Raw genomic sequence first — 22500 nt, forward strand, 5'->3', positions numbered from 1 at the left:
CTTTGCTTCTTCGATTGTCTTGACTTTTCTTGGAGTTTAAATCAAACTTAAATAAAGTCGGAGTAAGTCATAGTAAAGAGCACCTCTGCCTCTTTAGAGTAAGCAAGTTCACATCAGTCACAGATGTGTTGCTTAAACCCACAGCGCTTAGTCCACTTCAGAGTATGACTCCTCCCCAATAGCTAAATTTGCGGTACATATTTGACCTCAAATGTGTCAATATATCGTAATCCTTTTGTTCAAACGTAGCGAAAATAAATCGTCACGCACACAAAATCATGGTACAGATGTGAGTTTGTTCACCAACGAAATTCACGTCATGTAATTTCTTTGCTAAAACCCTGCAGCCACGGATTCTCACAGCTGTAATTGCCTTGCAGGCCGACGGCGCCTCAGACTTGATATTCACGTCATGTAATTTCTTTGTTAAAACCATATGCCACTGCTTTGACATCTGACACTGTCAACATCAATAATATAGGGTTTTTTTTGTATTCTGACATTGTTGAATGAAGTCAAAGTTGTTACTCTAAGGGGAACCACAACCACGAACACAAAACTCATGAACACAACATGTGTAGGCTACTCTGCCAATTCGACAATAATCCCTCTGATATTGTAGCCAGTTACTATGCTTAAAAGTGAGTTGATTGAATGATTAATTGGTTGCATTGATTTGATTACATTTCCTCCAGTGAGTGACATTAAGATGAAGAGAAGAAACGATATTGAGAGCTTCTTTATCAAGAAAAAAAGAGTCAGTCAGCTACAGCCAGTACCAGCACCAGTGCAGATGCTCACACAAGCCAGCAGCCTAGGGATAGTGTTGATGAGCAGTCCACTACCCCAATACAAGATGGTAGGTTGTGCATGGAAAGTTTGAATTAGTTACATGTAGCCCTTTCATGCACGCCGTTCAACCAGTGGAACACTGTTATTGTCATCAAAAAGGTTCTGTCATAGTGCCACACTACATAACACAGGGTCTTTAGTAATACACTATGGTAACTCTGGTAACGACAAAGGTATAACGCCATGCATTAAAGGGTTTAACAGCTGACAAATGTTGAGACAGAAGATGATGAACTAAAGATTTGTATTATATGTATATGTGCATGGACCTGTCTGTCTGTCTGTCTGTCTGTCTGTCTGTCTGTCATTTTAAACTATCCTTGTATTACCACAGTTGACCAGCCACATTTGGAGGAGGAGGAGACGGACTGTGAATCTGTGTTGTCTGGATCTCCACCTACTGAGCATGGTATGTCAGGTTCAGATGTCATTCATGAAGTTGGTGTCTACTCTCTCATACTTCAGTTATTTAAAAATGGCCAATTATGCATATTTATGTGAATGCATAGCATTTAACCAGATTACACTGCACTTTCAATTAAAAGCCTGGCACATTAAAATAACTTAATGAGGATATGTGTGTGCATTTATCTTTAATTTCTGTGAATACGTACATAGAAAACAAAGACCTAAACATAGAACATTTCAATACTATATATATATATTTTTTTTATACTACTACAAAATATTGTATTTGAAGTTCAGTGGTGCTTTTCTTTAAAATGCAGGAAATAGCATAGAATAAATGCAACATTTTCTGTGTGGGAGGACCCCCGTATGTGTATATAATTCCATGATTCCATGGCCACCTCAGACTATATTTGTGTGTCATCTTGGCCACCCTAGTAAAAATGTCCTGGATACGCCCCTGCGTAGATGCCCACCTTGTACAGGTAGTCGGGCGCCGGCTCGGGGACGCCCTCCTCCCTTGTGGTCCGCACGTACTGCTCACGCACCATCTGGACATGACCCGGGGGGAGGGGGGGGAGAGAAGGCAAGGTGAGCTCAGGTGAGTTGAATATTAGAGAGAGAGAGAGAGAGATTTGGGGGGGGTAGAGAGAGAGGGGAGGGGAGAGGGAGGAGGAGAGAGGGAGGAGGAGGAGGGGAGAGGGAGAGAGAGGGGAGGGGAGAGGGAGGAGGGGGGGGGGAGGAGGGGGAGGAGGAGGGAGGGAGAGAGGGAGGAGGAGCGGGGGAGGTGGGGAGAGGGAGAGAGAGAGCGGGGGGGAGGAGGGGGGGGGGGGGAGGGGGAGGGGAGAGGGAGAGAGAGAGAGAGAGAGAGAGATACAGAGAGAGATATAGAGAGATATAGAGAGGGAGAGAGGGGGAGGGGGAGGGGGAGGGAGGAGGTGGGGGGGAGGCGGGGGGGAGGGAGGGAGAGAGAGAGAGAGAGAGAGAGAGAGAGAGAGAGAGAGAGAGAGAGAGGAGGCAAGGTGAGCTCAGGTGAGTTGGTGGCAAATAATATTCAAGTAAGATGGAAAACCGTGAGGAGAGAGTGTTGGAAAGGTGAGCTAGGCTGCTACAGGCTGCATAGAGTTGGCAGAAGATGAGGCCCCCAGCTGTTTGACTGTACTGTGACTGTACACTACACACATAGGCACAGGAACTGCAGTAGCATATCACTGACTCTTGAGAAAGTGGCTAAAACAGGTTGTCATCTTGAATTGAAAGTGAATTACAAAATAATATGGTATATCCTCGTAGACAAAGGTCTTGGCTTTTCAGAAATGCACAAGGCCAATCTCCCCATTTTCCATTTTTTTCAGAAATCAGGTTTTTCTCCGATCATACCTTGTTTTTTGTCAACACCGTCAGACACAATTAAAAGCAATAAAAAGTGTATTGATTTGGTTGCATATGTATCTGGAGTTTTTAAGTGATTGTGTGTTTTTTGGTTCACACATACGCCTTTAAATGTTGAAAATTCACTTTCATTCTATTTTAATACTGCTTCATGTGTTCTAATTTAAAAATATGTGCTGTCAGACAATGCTTACTTAATGGCTAAATAGATCAAACAATTTTTTGTAATTTCACAAATATTCGTGTAGGCTTAAATTTGCTATTACTTTGATAATTCAACAACTACAAAGGAAAATTTTGTAAGCACATTCATTTAAAATGTCCAAAACTCCTTCTTACAGTGGTGACTTAAGAACTGACGGTGGTGACAGTAATCTGAAGGTGGTGAAAGTGACCTAATTATTACCTACATTTATCAAAATAAATAGCCCTCTCAAGTCAATGACATCTAGCATAAACACTTTATTTTTGTGTGTGCACAGTATGTTTGTGCATGTGTTTTTTCTTCATTTGTTAGATACTCTAGGAAGTAGGCCTAGATTATTGAAAATGTGGCATAAACAGGTTTTAAGTTGTTCAAATCCAAAATATAGAGGTGTATTATCATAAATGAATGTCTTGGCTGTGCAGTGAATGTATTGGCCAAGCTCCCCATGTTTTACATTTTTCATAAAATGGGCTCTTTCTTGGTTTTGTCACCAGCGTCAGACAGAATTAGAAGTAAAAAAACAAGTTTACTGTATTTAAGTTAATTACTTTTACAATTCAGCATAATTGTAGATACTTATTGGAAGCATATTCTTAAAACTTGTCAAAAACATGTAAAACACATGCTTTTTTGTGAACTACATCAGATGTCACCACCGTCAGGTTTTGTGACAAAAAACCCTCCAAATGCACCTCAGTGGAGGCTGGAGTATAAGTTTGGGTCACAATTATTACTAACATGTCTGGTAATGTTTCATTAACCAGCACAATTTAGTAAAATATGGAACAACATGATGAGCGGAACAAAATCTGACGGTGGTGACATCTGACGGTGTGAGACAAAAAAACACTCTTTTACATATTGTGCATTTTTTGCTCACATTAGCCACTTCGTTTTCGCTCTGTTTCTTAGGGGTTTCATGACGCTTCTGAAAAAGTATATATAATTAACATTAATGTAACAATAATACTATTAAAACCTCCGACGGTGTTGACAGTTTATGGTTGGGACAGTACCAGTGTCCAAACAAATTAACAAATTGAGGAGAAATTAGTGAACTTACAGGAGCTTCAGTGATGGTGAAGTATTCAGTAGAGCTAAAGGTTTGAAAAGGGGTCCGAAGTAATGACATTGACCTTGCGCATACCTGATTTAATTGTCTTTTTGAAAAAATCTGACGGTGGTGACTAATATGCTGGACACACTTTGAGCAATCAGAAAATAGTAGTAAATATTGCTTTACACGCACTATGTGCATATCTGCAGAACCACTTCTATATGGACTTTCACATCATGGTGATATTATTCAATAATATCAGTGATTTTTACATTTTAAGTCAATTGAAATGATGATGTCTGTCCTTGGGACAGCTGTTTTTACAGGGTGTGGGCAGGTTTATAGCCATGAAAAGTAATAAAATTACACTTAAATATTTCAAACGACTGTACATTTATGTAACAGACCCCTGTGTCTTTACCTGGATTCATTTTGTTCATGAAAATGTAGTTTATTTTCAACAGAATTGGCAGTTTATTGCAGAGACATGTTTTAGCCGCTTTCTCAAGAATCAGTGATATACTAGATGACTGCATCTATGCAGCAAGGCACTCTGAAAGTGAGTTATACGTAAGATGAAATGGCAGTAAATATAGTCCAGAGAGGCTCCAATGTGGTAGCATTGGGCCTACTCCTCCTCACAGAGATGGTGTATGGTTGTGCCTGTGCAGCAAGGTGCTTTCAAGTTCAAGGTGAGTTGGCACTAATCGAGGTCCCATGTTGTGTGATCTGTGACAGTACCTGTGTGGCAATGTGCTCAACATACAATGTCAATGTACCACGCTCTACCCACAGGATGTGCACACACACTGTATTTATGATGAAGTGGATAGCTATGACTAATGATTAGGTAGGTGAGATCAGAGGCTTGATGGGTGTTAGCCAAATGCAATGTGGTGTATACACTGGTCAGGCCATGCCCTCCTAGTAATGCAACACCTTCAGCGTTGCTTCTAGTCAGGCCAAGATCAATGTAAATATCGTTACTGATCTCCTGAAAAATCGGGAACTCCACCCACTCCACCCACCCAAGAACCAATCAACCAGTAGCAAACCAAGGGAGGCGGGTTAACCATGCTGCTAATTCTTATGCTCTAGGTCAGACCAAGTCTCAAAGAAATGTGAAAGTCGATGATAATCAGGCTAGTATACACACCCGTATTACACAGACAGCAGACAGACACTGTATCCCTCAGCAGCTCAATAATCTCTATTGCGCTATTTACATAATTACTACCTCCGCCAAGGAGATTAGGTTTTTGGTCGCGTTGGTTTGTTTGTCTAGTCTGTCTGTCTCTGTTTATTTGTCTGTCTGACAGCAGGATAACTCAAAAAGTTATGAACAGATTTTTGATGAAATTTGTTGAATGAAATTGTTGTGGAAATGGAAACAGGAGCAAGTGATTGCAGTTTGGTGGTGGTCCCGATCCAGGATTTAAAAAAGAGATTCATCATCATGGCATGATAGGATAGGGCAGTGTTTCTCAAACTTTTTCAGACCGAGGACCACTTTGTCCCCTCAAATATCTTCAAGGACCACCTGTCAAATGAATTGAGAGTTGACATGTGCTAATTTGACACTGCTAATTTGGATACAGACCACTTACTTTTTCACATTACAAGCCTGTCTTATTGTGGTGAAAATAAGACTTCAGCTATGTTTAGCTTTGTAATAATGTTACAAATAGAGCATACAGCTAGCTTGTCTTGGAAAAGTAGAAATCCCCTCGCGGACCACCTGAGCTCTGTCGAGGACCACCAGTGGTCCCCGGACCACACTTTGAGAATCACTGGGATAGGGAAAATTCCAGTTTCTACCTCCACAAAGACTTGAAAAAAAACGAGGGTGTAACTTAGTCAAATGTTCTATCAATCAGCTTCCTTGGCGGAGGTCTGCACGCCACTCCCTGAGTGCATTTGAAGACTTTATTTGCAAAACGGTGTATCTCCATTTTTTGGCTTTTGCATTTTATTATTGGAAATGACTGTTCAGAGGTCCTATCACCTACAGTGAGGAGAATAAGTATTTGATCCCTTGCTGATTTTGTTGGTTTGCCCACTAATAAAGACATGATCAGTCTTTAATGTTAATGATAATATGTATTCTAATATGGAGAGACAGAATATCAAAAAGAAAATCCAGAAATTAACTCTAAAGAATATAATAATTGATTTATATTTAATTGAGGGAAATAAGTATTTGATCCCCTGCCAACCATTAAGAGTTCTGATCCCGCAGATCAAATGGCACTTCCAATTAACTTGTTATCTGAATTGAACACACCTGTTAATAGTAACCTGCACAAAAGACACATTGAATCTGCAGAATCAGTCCATAGAATCAGTCAATCAATCAAACTAAACTCGCCAACATGGGACAGACCAAAAAGCTGTCAAATGATGTCAGGGACAAGATTTTAGAACTCAACAAGGCTGAAATGGGCTCCTGGATATTAAGGAGCAAACTGTTGGTGCATTTCTTCCCAATTTTAGGACATACAAAATGATCATCAATCATCAATCTTAGGCCTATCTGTGGTTCCATACAAGATTTGACCGTGTGGGAATTTAATAACCTGAAAAAAAGAGACAAAGGCACCTTAAAACTGTACGGGAGGAGCTAGGAAATTATCTCAAGGCAGCTGGGACCTCAATCACTAAGAAAACTATTGGAAACACTTGATACCACAGCGGATTAAAATCTTGCAGTGCATGTATGGTACCCCGGCTTCAGAAGGAACCTGTTCAGGCTCACCTGAGGTTTGTCAATGAACATCAAACTGGATTAGGATATGATTGGGAGGTGCTGGAATCAGATGACACCAAAATCAAACTGTTTGGCATTAACACAACTCGATGTGTTTGGAGGAAGAGAAATGCTGCCTATGATCCCAAGAACAACACCTTCTCCAACATCATAAATGAAAGTGGTAACATTATGTTTTGAGGTTGTTTGTCTGGCCAAGACACAGGACAACTTCACATCGTCAAGAAATGGATGGAGGGAGACACATGTAAACGTACAATGCTGCATGCCAACCTCTTTCCCACCACCACTAGACTGAAGGTGGGTCATGGATTGGCCTCCCAATATGATAATAATCCATAACATACAGCCCAAGCAACGAAGGAGTAGCTCAAGCAGAAGCATATTAAGGTCATGAAGTGGCCTATACAGTTTCCAAACATTAACCCTATACTAATCCTGTGAAGGGAACAGAAGCTCCCATTTGGCAAGCTACAGTCATACAAATTAAGTGATTTAGAGATGATCTGCAAAGAAAATCAGACAAAAATCCTAATTCTAATATATCCACAAACATTGTCATTAATTGAAAGAAACATCTGACCTCTGTATGACAAAACAAGGGCTTTGACACCAAGTAATTTTGTCTTCTTTGACTAGAGGGGTCAAATACTTATTTTCCTCAATGGAATACAAATCAATTAAAATATATTCTTCAAAGTCATTTTCTGGATTTTCTTTTTGATATTCTGTCTCTCTATATTATAATACATTTTATCATTAATATTATAGAATGATCATGTCCTTATTAGTGGGCAAACCAACAAAATCAGCAAGGGATCAAATACTTATTCTCCTCACTGTATGTGTGAGTTCTTGCCATGCAAATATTGTGAGAACATACTTTTTAAACCTTTATAAAATGTATTTTGCAATGCAATTCAATGGAATGTCCAATATAAAATGTCAATTTCCCAACATTCTACAAAATGGAGATACACCGTTTTGCAAATAAACCCTTCATTTCTATTTTACATTTGCATTATCTCTCTCTTTTAGCACACCAATCTGTTTTGTCACATTATGTCACTGAGTTCTAGACGTAGCCTCTTACTGCAGCTGGGGTCGCCGGCGACCCTATTCACTTGCTGAAAATGCTTAACTACATCATAACAACATTGCTGTGACATTACAGAGAGCCATAGTGCTGCGCTAAGGGGTTAATGTAGAGGGATGACAATTTTACTTGCTCAAGTGTCACAGGATACTGACAATCCTGAGAATTGCAGCCTTAATATTCATGAAAGAATGAGGTGGGGTTGAAGGCAGTGGGTGGCATTAGGCCATTTTTAATGCGTCCTAGCATCTCTATAAGAGGGTATGTCCGTCCGTCGTTCTGTCTGTCTGTCGGTAGGTCGGTCAGTCGGTCGGTCTGTCTATCTGAAACGAATTCTTGAAATTGTTATGTCCTCTTGTGCCCACAAAGCGGCAGTGCATAGACGGATGCATCTTTGTCTGCCTGTCGGACTTGTTTTCCAATACAAAGGGAGTCGTTGGCAGGCCTATGATGAGGTCAATGGGGCGCTGGGAGTAGGATGAGGTCCGGGGGGCATTTATTCAAAAAAGTTTGAGAACCACTGGATTAGACAGAACAATTCTGAATATCTAGACCTAGACGGAGTTATCATCCATCAACAACAACAACAACAAAAAACCCATAACATTTGACCTTCTCAAGAATGAAAAATATTTGTCACTGTGAATGTCCCTAAGGGAGTTCCACTATGAATGCTGTTGCCCATTATAGCAAATGTCCTCACCGCCGCAGTCTGCGTCTGTCCATTAGCGTCACAGAGAGTTTAACGAGGCCCAGTAAGGAGGACGTGGGGTAATAATGACACTGGACATTTGCACATGACCTCGGCCCTTTGGAACCTGGGTTGCCAGGTTGGGCAGTTTCCCCACCTTATTGGGCAGTTTAGGATTACCATCTGCAGGGTAACAAAAAAAAACCTTTGGGTGGGTTTTTTCTGTAGATTCATGGCCATAGAAAGAAACATAATTTAAAGCCCATTGGGAAACTCCAACTCCACTCCAACTCCCATTGTCATAGTGACACAGCACTCCACAGCACACAAGTGAACACTGCACACTGCACACAACAAAATTGCATTTATGCCTCACCCGTGCAAGGGGGCAGCCTTCAGTGGCGCCCCATGGGGAGCAGTGCGGTGGGACGGTACCATGCTCAGGGTACCTCAGTCATGGAGGAGGATGGGGGAGAGCACTGGTTGATTACTCCCCCCACCAACCTGGCGGGTCGGGAGTCGAACCGGCAACCTCTGGGATGCAAGTCTGACGCCCTAACCGCTCACATTTAGTTGAAATGAGCGGGATTAGTGCCTCTCCAGGAGGCTTTTGAAAATTTCTTAGGCAGGAAATCATGAGTCACATCTGGCAACCCTGGGTTGCATTTCTCGAAAGCATAGTTGTTAGCTAGTTAGCAACTTGGGTAGTTGCCAATGGGAAATTGCCCAAATCAAAGTAGCTAATGAAGTTAGCAACTATGGTTTCGAGAAATGCACCCCTGTTTGGTACACGCACAGGCTACAGTACACACACAGCCCTGGAAGCTCAAGGAATGGGAAAAACTTCCCTCAACTCTGTCTCTAAAGCCAAGCACAGTCTGTCTCTCTGGCTGAAAGAGTGCATATTTCTATTGGTGCGTTTGGATCCGACTGCTTCCTCTGTTGTAATGGACAGCAGAAGGGCTACGTGTGGTGTTACATGATACATTGCAACTCGGATTCAAAAAAACCCGCGTTGCGGTGTCATCTGGCCGAGGCTTCATACAGATGGCTCGTTGTTTTGATGATGTGGCGTATTCAAGATATAGATTTCTTTGAAAGAGTAGACTTTCAATTTGTCAGGAGTCTTACAGTAGGCCTTATACCCTCCATACGCACATGCCCTATCAGTATGGTAAGGTTTGAGTATGTGCCATTTTTGTCAGACAAAGCATTGAAGCCATTTCGTATGTAGAGCACAGACAGTTGGAGATAAGGATTTGGATTCGGGAAGGAGGGAAAAAAACATATAGTTAACGTATTGCGTATTGGTAACGTATTGGAACGCTATAAGACGGACGATTAGTTTAATCAGTAGCATATCTCTTTTAAGTGTCAGGTATACAGTATAAACATTCAGCCTGTGATGATGTTGCATTTGAAGCTGTGGGGGCAACTCACCATGAAACAACCTTGCTGTACAGCTGCAGACATCTAAGCCTACAGAGAATTCAACTCTTTAAGTTCAGTGGGTCTCAATTCAACACTCATGAGTGTCAAATGCATCTTAACACTCCTCTAAAGACTTAGTTGAATTAACACTGTGGAAATGAATATGTGGCTATACCACTGGTAGCATAGCCTACTTGTTCTTTTAGGCCTGAGGGACAGTGAGAGCAATGATAGATCACAGAGGCTGATGGGATACCCCGTGGCTTCAGTGGAGGGTTGTCACATTTATCTGATGAACCTGCTACCCTGCCACAGGGCCCAGACCCATCCATCGAACCCACAGGGCCCAGACCCATCCATCGAACCCAGAGGGCCTAGACCCATCCATCGAACCCCGAGAGCTGGGGAATAAAGAGAGCACGACTGGCTTCACTAACGCCTATGTCACACAATGTCTGGAGTCAGTCTCTCTCGTCTGCCTGCCTGTCTACAGCAGTGGTTGTAGGGGGAACCTACGTGTATGTATCGAGGGCCGTTTTATCTGGCTCCCTATATAATTTGAATGGTGCGCAGCTTCACATGAAATATGACATATTTTGTTAAGGAATCTTAGAAACTACATTTGCAATACAATTGTGCAGTCTGTTTTTAAAGGTGGCTGTCTTCAATAGGGGAAATCCTGGTTTGTGTTCATTGTACTGCCCTTGAAGGACTTTTACTAGCCTGGGCGAAAAGCCGACTGTTGACTCCGTCAATCAGTCTGGCAAAAGCCATGAGGAATCCATCTCCGTGGAGGGTGGTAGATGGTCTGATCTTACTCTATCACTTAAATTAATTGGAGTTCCAAACTCAAATTAAAACCCATATTGTGCTTTATTAGCATGCCTGTTACGATATAGCGTCGCAAAAGCAAACAAATAACAAAACGAAAGTGTGAATATAGTTACCTTAACCAATCAGTAACGGAGCTCGCGGGTGAGTTCCGCGTCATCACTCTCAACTGTTTGCTGATTGGCTAAACACTGAGAGAACCGAGCTCGAGGCTTTTGCCAGACGATGTGCGGAGCCAAAATCTTTGGGTGGAGTACATAGGATGGCGTCTCGAGGCGAAACTTTTACAGCCTTTGGAGGAATTTGAAGTGGCCCATCGAATGAAAAAGGTCCCCCTGGTCTACAGTATCTATGGCTCTCTCTCTCTCCTTCCCCCTCTTATAAATATGTGAAGTTTCCTCTGCTCTCACATTGATTGAATACAGGGGCGCAACTACTCTTTTCTGGGGGGGTATGCAAGAACGATTTTGGTGCGCGCCCTCCCCCCCCAAAAAAACGCTTAATAATTATTTGGCGCCCTCCAACGCCCTCTCTTTGGCGCCCCCCTCTCTCTGGCGCCCCCCTGCAACGCATATGTCGCATATACTATAGTTGTGCCCCTGATTGAATATACAGTACATAAATCAGCAACAGTTCAATGACTACAATGACTGCAATGAAGTGTTGTTTGTACTGACAGCAAATATCTCAGTGTTAATTGGAATCAAAAGACATTTTAACATACTCGTGATTGTATTTGGTCCCACAGTACTCTTTAAGTGTTGAATGTGTGTGTGTGTGTGTGTGTGTGTGTGTGTGTGCGTGCGTGTGTTCACGAACATTTTGGAGAAATTGTATCAATTTGTGTCTGTGTGTGTGTGTGTGTGTGTGTGTGTGTGTGTGTGTGTGTGTGTGTGTGTGTGTGTGTGTGTGTGTGTGTGTGTGTGTGTGTGTGTGTGTCTGTGTGTGTGTGCACGTGTGCGTGCATGTATGTACTGTTTGGAGAGACAAATGTAATGAGGTCCAATGTTTCAGTAACCGGTGACATCTTCACACATTCTTTCCTTAGCACAGGGGTTCCCAACGTTTTCCAATGTAGGGCCTACTTAACATTTTCACAAATGTTCGGGGACCTTGTCTGACCCAATAAACACAAAAATATGATTCTTGATTTTTAGAAAGTGATTTCAAGGCCCACTTGGAATACCTTCAGGGCCCACCAGTGGGCCCTGACCCACAGTTTGAGAATCAGTGCCTTAACAGATGGATATTACTAACCCCTCGATATGTATCATTTGTCTGCGAAGAAAGAAACCCCCAAAGCATCTTTCTTCCTTATTCATACGCTCAAAATGAGATCCATGCGTCTTCTTGTGACAGTCACTAATGACACGTCACATAGTTTTAATGCCCCAACAGGTTCGTTTCCTTCCTCCGCTGATGGAGCAAGTAAGAACAGAGTTAGTGCTGCAACTAAGAGTTGGAGAGTTGGAGACAGATTAATGTTGGGCAGGGAAGCTGACGGGGGTGGGGGACAAAGGGATCAGTGTTCCCGGGCCCATGGAGAGGTGGTCCCAGAATCTTATCCTCATTACATTGTATTGAGAGGGGGTGCTTTCAGATGGCTTTTAGAGATGCACCGGATCCTGATTTTTAGGATCCTGTCGGATACCGGATCCACTGCCTAAGATCCTGCCGGATCCGGAACCGGATACCGGATCCTACGAAAGGGTTGAAACACATAGCCTACTCGAACACATGGGCCGTTTTTATTACATTGGCTCAAACTATTTTTTAGACTCATTGGCAGGGACGCTGCCAGAAATGTTGGGCCCTATGAAGGATTCGAATTTTGGGCCCCCTTAAGTGCCCCTCTCAGTGCTTGGGCCCCCTTAAGGGCCCCTATCAGTGCTTGGGCCCTTAGAATCTGTACCACTTTTCCCCCCCTAGCGGCCCCCATGCATTGGCTTACTGCCACACTGACTGCAGCGGCCGCTTCCAAAGGGCTTGGGAGTGGGGATAAAAGGATCAGTTTTCCCGGGCCCATGGAGAGGTGGGCCCAGAATCGTATCCTCATTACATTGTATGGAGAGGGGGGGCTTTCAGATGGCTTTGTGCCATTACCGCAGAAATACACCAGCGGCGATCTGAGCGAGTCGAGCAACGGAAGTAATTGACTTTGTATTGAGTCGAGAGACAAAAGCCATTCTGGAGACTAGAGCGATTTGCACGACGAGTGCGACTATTTGAAGTTGAAATCTTTTCAACTTTCTATGACGCGGTTCGGCGACAAGCCGCGACAGCCAATGACTGTATAGAGGTCAGTGACCACAGCCAATGGGAAAGCTTTAATGCTTTGCCTTCTGTCTGTACGGACATACTCTTGTCTCCTCAATCGCTCGTATCGCTTGCTGCTACACTCTGTCATTTGAATGGCATCGCCGCTGGTGTATTTCTGCGGTTAGCCTGATTATCAGCCTGATCTCTTAGAATTCGGTGGAATTGACACGGATCTTTGGGACACGAAATCCATGTCAGTTTCACGGCCAAAATTCCTTGCTGCTATGTTCATCACACACACACACACACACACACACACACACACACACACACACACACACACACACACACACACACACACACACACACACACACACACACACACACACACACAGGTTTGAGTATGTGACATTTTTGGCAGACAAAGCATTGAAGCCATTTCGTATGTAGAGCACAGACAGTTGAAGATAAGGATTTGGATTCGGGAAGGAGGAAAACAAAATTAATGGTGACCTATTGGTAACGTATTGGAACGCTACAAGACGGACGATTAGTTTCATCAGTAGCATATCTCTTTTAAGTGTCAGGTATACAGTATAAACATTCAGCCTGTGATGATGTTGCATTTGAAGCTGGGGGGCAACTGACATTGAAACAATCTTGCTGCACAGCTGCAGACATCTACAGAGAATTCAACTCTTAAAGCTCAGAGGGTCTCAAGAGTGTTGAATGCATCCTAACACTCCTCTAAAGACTGTATTTGTTGAATTAACACTGTGGAAATGAATGTGTGGCAGGCTATACCACCGGTAGCATAGACTACTTGTTCTTTTAGTTCCTGAGGGACAGTGAGAGCAATGACGGATCACAGAGGCTGATGGGATACCCCGTGGCTTCAGTGGAGGGTTGTTGTCACATTTATCTGATGAACCTGCTACCCTGCCACAGGGCCCAGACCCATCCATCGAACCCACAGGGCCCAGACCCATCCATCGAACCCACAGGGCCCAGACCCATCCATCGAACCCACAGGGCCCAGACCCATCCATCGAACCCACAGGGCCCAGACCCATCCATCGAACCCCGGGAGCTGGGGAATATGAATCAAGCGAAAGGGAGTTTTTCCTCACCCCTGATGCCACCAGGGGCCGCACCTGAGCGCCCAATCTCTGTGTGACTATCTATGACTTATGATAGGCCCAGCCACTATGGACCTTACACATCTAAGAATCCTGGTCCTAACCTACGTTGACCTTATGACTCTACATTCTCTGTCTATCTCTTCTTCCTCTGCCTTCCTGCTTTTTCTGCCTCTCCTCTATACCTCTCCTTTTAAATCTATCTCTAACAATGTTTTTTTTTTTCATTTGTTAAGCACTTTGAGTTACATGCCTTGTATGACACAGTGCTATACAAATACAATTATTATTATTATTATTATTACAATAAAGAGAGCACGACTGGCTTCACTAACGCCTATGTCACACAATGTCTGGAGTCAGTCTCTCTCGTCTGCCTGTCGTCTGCCCCCTTAAGGGCCCCTCTGAGTGCTTGGGCCCCCTTAAGGGCCCCTATCAGTGCTTGGGCCCTTGGAATCTGTACCACTTTTCCCCCCCTAGCGGCCCCCATGCTCGTTGGCTTACTGCCACACTGACTGCAAAGGCCGCTTCCAAAGGGCTTGGGAGTGGGGACAAAAGGATCAGTTTTCCCGGGCCCATGGAGAGGTGGGCCCAGAATCGTATCCTCATTACATTGTATGGAGAGGGGGGGCTTTCAGATGGCTTTGTGCCATTAGCCTGATTATCAGCCTGATCTCTTAGAATTCGGTGGAATTGACACGGATCTTTGGGACACGAAATCCATGTCAGTTTCACGGCCAAAATTCCTTGCTGCTACACACACACACACACACACACACACACACACACACACACACACACACACACACACACACACACACACACACACACACACACACACACACACACACACACACACACACACACACACACACACACACACACACACACACACACACACACACACACACAATCAGATTAATGTTTGGTATATATGAATGGAACAAGTAAGTGTCTGTGACTGAGTTTGAGAGATTATGTTTGCCTTCTCATATGAAAGTAAGACTTTAAGTTGGTATGAGAGATGATATATGGCATACATTAATGACAGATAAGAGTTTGAGAAATAATATACTGTACCGCGCTTCACAAACAAAGTCTCAGCTTAGACAGCTTGATAAATAATGTTGGTACAACTTTGCAACTCGGCACTGAGAAATAATACGCCCCCCAAGTGAATGCAAAACTGTTTAAGACAGATCTGGGTAAACAAAATATGGCATACCCGCATGACTCAGGTAACAGTCTCAGAAATAATACATAGCTTTACAACGCCAGTAGAAGTTTGTGGATTATGGTCAACTTTTTGTTCTGATTGAAGGTCCCGATTGCATTAATTAGGTAGCCAACAATTTAACAACGTGAAAGCATGTAACATTGCTTGCACTGTCCCATAGAGTTAGGTTAGGTTAGGTGTGTGCAATGTAAGTACAGAAAATTACACGTGAATACATGCAGTTACAGTATAAAAGAAAAAAGGAAATAAACTATGGGAGCAGGATGGAGGAAGTGGAGAGTGGGAAAAAGCCATCAGCTTCAACACGTCCATACAGCCACAGAGGATGATGAATGAAATCATTATTGTTACATTCTAAAGAAACTCCACCAACCCTTAATCTATGGAGCCATATACCCGCCACACGCACGCACGCACGCACGCACGCACGCACGCACGCACGCACACACATTTCACGCACGCACGCACGCACGCACGCACACAGAGTCTATCCCTCCCTTCGTGTCTTTGTGACACACACAATCACACACACGTGCACGCACGCACACACTCGCTCTCTTTCTCCCTCCCTCATGCCAGACACCCTCACATCATTAAAACTTTGTTTAATGACAAAAAACTTCTTTTAATGGTAAAAAAAAACTTACACTTACGTTGCAATAAATCAGACTTGCTCTGCTCGTGGGCCCTGAGATTGGTCGTGGTGCTTGTCAGGTTCTGCGCACAAGCGTTTGAGCAAAATCATAACAAAGAAGCTGCCGACTGTAAGGAATAATTGAGGTGCGATTTTAGCTGCCGACTGTTAGAAATAATAGAGGTGCGATTTTCTGGTTGTTGCGTTCAGTAGGGGAGTCAGGCCCTCCCACTCTGAATCAATGAACGAGCAGAGTTTTACTTACACACTGCATTAAGCCATTGTGGTAGCTACGGTATAACCACACACTCACATACGCGTGTTAACGCTAACACACAAACACACACCAAACAGACGCTCTCTTCCCCTGTCTTTCACACACACACACACACACACACACACACACACACACACACACACACACACACACACACACACACACACACACACACACACACACACAGACACACTCACCCGGCTCACACACCAGATGCGTGCACGCACACACGTACGCACACACGTACACACACACACACACACACACACACACACACACACACACACACACACACACACACACACACACACACACACACACACACACACACACACAAACAAAGACAGAGGCCGCCCTATTAAAAACTAATCCCGTATTCATCCCAATGGCAAATTGTTTCCGAGCGGCCCTCTCTGTTGTAATAATAAGTAACAAATATCTTATCGCCGGCAAACACGAGGTGGAAATTTGAGGCTAATGACGCATGAAATAGCTGAGAGTTGATGAAGCTCCCTGGCAGTGAAATGAATAAATTAGCAGACAGGGAAGATGCCATTGACCCAGGGCTGGGCTGGGGTAGAAATACGGCCCGTGCACTTTTGGCTACAAAAGGGCCCCCTCATAATTAGCGGCGCAGAACTGAATCACGGGTGGGCCCTGCACTCTCAGAAATGTAAAAGAAAAATAGACTTTTTTAAAGAGTTTTTAGACTTTTATTGTCCCCGAGGGAAAATTTGTTCTCACCACCATAGCAGTCTTGTCACAGCCTATATCAGGCATACATAATGCATTCATAACAGACATCAAAACACCAAACACAAAAATAAAAATGCGGGGCCCTCCAGGAAATGCCCACTATGCCAGATGGCCAGTCCAGCCCTGCGTTGACCTAAATAAGCTACAGTACAGTAGGCTACGCTACGCTACGCTACGCTATGCAATGATGCCAGTGATTACTTTCCTCAGCAGCTTCATAAGCTTCTGATTTCATGCTGTCTGTTTGCCACCACATAAGCAGTCTTGATGAGGAAGGGTGGACGGCACTAATTAATGGAATAGATTAAAAAAGAGATAGATAGACATACAGATACTGTAGATAGATAGATTGAAGACAGTGTTGCCAGATTGGGCAGAAAATCCTGCCCAATTTTTGCCATAGAAATCAATTGGGCGGGATTTTGTGCTTCTAGGCGGGTTTTGAGCAGTTTTTGGGCTGGAAACCATTAGCCTCATCTGGCAACCCTGATTGAAGAAGAAGATGCCATTGACCTTAATACAGTAGGCTAGGCTACGCAATGATTCCTCAGTTTCCGATTTCTGTCTGTTTTCCACCACATAAGCAGTCTTGATGATGAGGGGTGCATGGATGGCAGAAGGGATGAACTAATTAATGGAAATAATAGGCCTAACGATAGATAGGATAGATAAAAAAAAGATGGATAGATAGACAGATAGATATGTAGGCCTAGATAGATTGAAGAAGAAGAAGAAGAAGAAGAAGAAGAAGAAGAAGAAGAAGAAGAAGAAGAAGAAGAAGAAGAAGAAGAAGAAGAAGAAGAAGAAGAAGAAGAAGAAGAAGAAGAAGAAGAAGAAGAAGAAGAAAAGAAAAGGGAAAAGAAGAAGAAGAGCCACCACCACCGCCATCATCATCTGGTTCATGTTATACTGTGTCTGAATGGGGCCTTCCCCGACATCCCCACACCATTGAAATCTATTTATTTTAGCAGGCTGAATTAAGGGGCATGCCAAGCCAAACTCAGTGAGAAGAGAAGAGAAGGGAACTGGATTCAAATGGAACTCCTCTTTCAAAGGCACCAGCCAGCCAAGCTTCCAAACCACGCGCGCCATGGCAACCCAAATAAACATTCTTCTCCCCATTTGTAGTTTACTGCTTACTAAGCTTTTCCCCTAGTGAGGCGCGCTGCGCGCCTCACAGCTATGTTGCCCTCCCACAAGCTAGATGAACCGTGCATCCATTTGAAGAAAAAAAAAAGTGGAGAAAGCCCCAGTGGAGAAAGCAATCTATTTTCTCGTCTCAGATTTGACTTTGTAATTGCAATTTGTGATCTCGATACAGCTCAAGCTTATAGGACAGTCAAAAAGATGAGGCGCACACAAGGCTTGCAGGTTCAAAAGCTACTGGAGACATTGATAATGGACTTTAAGATTCTAAGTTAAGGTGCAGACGCCAACTTTCTTTGTTTCTTTACAGCTCAAGCTTGCCATGTGCAGCTTTAAACATAAATATGGCACTGAATCTGAGAAGCCTATATGCTTTAGTATTGTAGACTTCCAATACTTTTTACAGTCACTGAACAGTTGCCCATTTTCAGAGGCGATTCTAGGGTCAGGTGGGGCCCCAAGCGAAAATGCAAAACAATGAACATTTGAACCAAAATCACCACTACTGTAGTACAGTATGGGCTGTTATTCACTATCTAGGGGCTTGGGGGCCCCAAGCGGCTGCCTGCCTTGCCTGGTGGCAAGATACGCCTCTGCCCGTTTAAAGGAAAGTAGCCTTGTAAACATGTCAGCGGAACACATCCGTCCAGTCGAACACTTTACTATTTACCATTACCATAGTGCACCATATTACATCACAGTCTTTACTGCAATACATTAGAACTTGGTCATTGCCGTTCTTATCACTTATTGCCAAATTATAATAGGGACCTTGTCTTAACGCATGAAATAAAATTTACACATCAAGATTTTATTCCTGTTGCTAAGGCTTGTGAAGTCTCAGAGTGGTTGACTGTTGTAAGCACTTTACCCAATGGAGCAGGGTCACTTGTCAGGCCCAGGGCAAAGTCATCTAGTGTTTCCCACTCAATAAACTACTGTACAATCAAGGTTCTAAATGAACACCCACTAAACAGCCAAATAATGCTAAAATCTCAGTTTGGCTGGTATGAAAAAAAAACTTACTAGCCAAAAGCCACTTTGAACCATTACAGAGTGTGGGTTTGGTGATGAAAAAAGTTCGGTAACACTTTATTTTAGGGATACATCTATAAGCACTAATGCATACAATGTTAATGCCTGCATAAGTACCTTGTAAGGCATGTACTAAGCAAATGCTAAGGCCTACTAGGTCCTTACTAAGGTTAAATTGGTAATAAATCTCTTATTGTGCATGAACAAGACATTTGCGAATACATGCCTAACAAATGTTTGATTTTGCTTTGTACATGCCTTACAATTTACTTATACAGAAACATTGTATGTATTAGTGCTAATAGATGTATGTATCCCTAAAATAAAGTGTTACCAAAAGTTCATTTATAGCCTAGCATAATATAACGGTCATCCAATTCTGGGGGCCCCTTTTCCTGAGCCCGGGACAACAGACCCCATTTGCCCGCCCCTGTCAGCGTCCCAGTAATGGAGTTAAAAGTCATGGGTGAGCGGTTAGGGCGTCAGACTTGCATCCCAGAGGTTGCCGGTTCGACTCCCGACCCGCCAGGTTGGTGGGGGGAGTAATCAACCAGTGCTCTCCCCCATCCTCCTCCATGACTGAGGTACCCTGAGCATGGTACCGTCCCACCGCACTGCTCCCCATGGGGCGCCACTGAGGGCTGCCCCTTGCACGGGTGAGGCATAAATGCAATTTCGTTGTGTGCAGTGTTCACTTGTGTGCTGTGGAGTGCTGTGTCACAATGACAATGGGAGTTGGAGTTTCCCAATGGGCTTTCACGGCTTTCACTTAAAAAAGAGAAACAGAAAGAGAAACAGCTCTTATTAATATGCCCCCCAGCTCTTCCTCCCCTTCTCCTCTCATTGAGGCAGCCATTAGCCTGTTAATGTAAACAGTTTTCCATACTGCTGAAGGGTGTAGCGGTGTGTGTGTGTGTGTGTGTGTGTGTGTGAGTGTGTGTGTGTGTGAGTGTGTGTGTGAGAGAGAGAGAGAGAGAGAGAGAGAGAGAGAGAGAGAGAGAGAGAGAGAGAGAGAGAGAGAGAGAGAGAGAGAGAGAGAGAGAGAGAGAAGGAAGAGGGAAAAAAGTTTGTAATTAAGAACTACTTGGGAGACACACACACACACACACACACACACACACACACACACACACACACACACACACACACACACACACACACACACACACACACACACACACACACACACACACACACACACACACACACACACACACATCCACACACACAGAGTGTAACTACTGCTACTGTGGAGGACCTGTAATCATAGATGGATGGTGTTTTTTCAGAGGTTGGAGGATGCACTGAGTAAAGTCCTCCCTATCTCCGTTCAGTAAAGGCTTACATTGTTTTTGGATGGTGATAACAAAAAACACCTTTTCAAAACCTAAGGGCTTCCTGCAGGCTTCCCTCCAGAAGTGCACCTATGACTGTAACACTGGGGATTTCTCAAAGTGAAGTGTCCTAGCCTGGCTAGGATGAGTAACACCCATTTGCACCCGGTGTACAGGGTTGCCAGATGAGGCAGCCCAAAAAATGCACAAAACCCGGCTAGAATCACAAAATCCCGCCCAATTCTATTGATTTCTATGGCAAAAATTGGTTGGCTGGTTTTTCTGCTAAATGCCATTTTTACCCGCACAAGGCAATCCTAAGCAGCCCAATTGGGCGGGAAACAGCCCAATCTGGCAACACTGCCGATGTATCCAATCATTAATTACACTCAGAACTCTAAGATACTCCTTGGTAGGGGTGTAAATCACAGCCTTCATGACGATACGATACGGTATCGATTTCTTAAATCAGGGATTCGATTATTTTCGATACTTATGAATTCCCCACGATACGATGCGATTAGATTTTTTCCTATTACTTTTCCACTACTATTGTGTTATGGAGCTGGGGCATTGCACAGGGGCCAGCGATTCGATTCTTTTCGATTCTTAAGAATGCCCCACGATACGATGCGATTCGATTAAATCGCCGGCCGATACTTCCGATACATCAATACATTTCGATTTCATTTACAACCCTACTCCTTGGTGAAATCAGTGAAAAATAGGTGTTACATACTAGTCCTAGCAAGGCTACACTTCACTTTGAGAAATACCCATAGACTCCCCCTTTCTTCAATTCCCCTTGCGTTGACAGCGATGATGACAGTGGTGACGACGGAGGCTGTATCTGGTCTGGCATGTTCAAGCGCCAGTGCAAGGGCGTCGGAACGAGTTTTAAAGTGGGGGTGCATTTCTTTTCTTTACTGTCTTCTTAATTCCTTAACAAATGTACTGCTGCTGCACTCCACTCATTTGTCTGCAGTAAACGTTAAGGAAGGCTCATTTAGGGAGCCCAAAGGTGGGGATGCAAATGCACCACTGCTTCCCCCTTTCAGGCACCTACTATATGCGCCAGTGTTGCAAACACCAAACTAGACCTCTGACATCCCCACCCACCAACAACTTGTCTTTGCTTCACCAGCAACACCCCTGGACAGTTACTTTTAGTTTGACAGTCACATGATCTACTTTTAATTCTGTGTTGTAAATAAACAGAGGGAATGACTGAATGTGTGTGCATCTTACAGCAGAGCTTACACATATGTACGTATAGTGCAGAGTGAAAATAAATGGCTTGCTGTTCCATTCTATTCTATTCTATTCTATTCCATTCTATTCTATCATGCCCTATTCTATTCTATTATGCTCTATTCTATTATATTCTATTCTTTTCTATTCTATTCTGTTCTGTTCTGTTCTATTCTATTGAAATCAGCCTCAAATTTAGGCACGGAACTTTAGGCAATTGGCTGTCTCACGGAACTTTCCTTTCCTCTCCTCTCCTCTCCTCTCCTCTCCTCTCCTCTCCTTTCCTTTCCTTTCCTTTCCTTTCCTTCCTCTCCTCTCCTTTCAGTCTGTCCGTGCATTTGCTGTCTGAATTGCTCCACACATGTGTAATGTCTCAAACTCTAAAAATAGATGCTTAGGATTATTCCACCAAAGGAAAAGGAACCGCATAACAAAGACAGTGAGCAAGTTCACTGGTCAGCCACAGCAAGTAAACAAAACAAAAAAATCACCGCAAATCATAGCAAACTTCAAAGAGTTTCCATATCTATCAATCAAGGAATGTGTAACCAGATTATCACATTGTGACATTTGACAATTCACAATGTGTGTTAGACTCAGGCTAGATACAAAAGTCTTCTACTCTCATAAGTGCATAAGTAGCCGAACTGATCTCATAAACAGCCGTCCGTCCGTGTCCAGTCTCACAAGTCTTCCGGC

General features: G+C 43.5%; 1 protein-coding gene across 1 annotated transcript in view; it reads right to left on the reverse strand.

Annotated features, from left to right (window-relative positions):
• The window catches only part of sgcg (sarcoglycan, gamma), a 52361-nt gene that overhangs the window by 29340 nt on the left and 521 nt on the right, over positions 1-22500 (reverse strand). The window contains exon 2 of the mRNA XM_063204516.1: positions 1724-1811. Within this exon, the coding sequence (XP_063060586.1) occupies positions 1724-1811 (88 nt within the window). The remainder of the gene's footprint in view (positions 1-1723; positions 1812-22500) is intronic.

This window comes from Engraulis encrasicolus, chromosome 8 (genome assembly GCF_034702125.1).
Source record: "Engraulis encrasicolus isolate BLACKSEA-1 chromosome 8, IST_EnEncr_1.0, whole genome shotgun sequence".
NCBI lineage: Eukaryota > Metazoa > Chordata > Actinopteri > Clupeiformes > Engraulidae > Engraulis > Engraulis encrasicolus.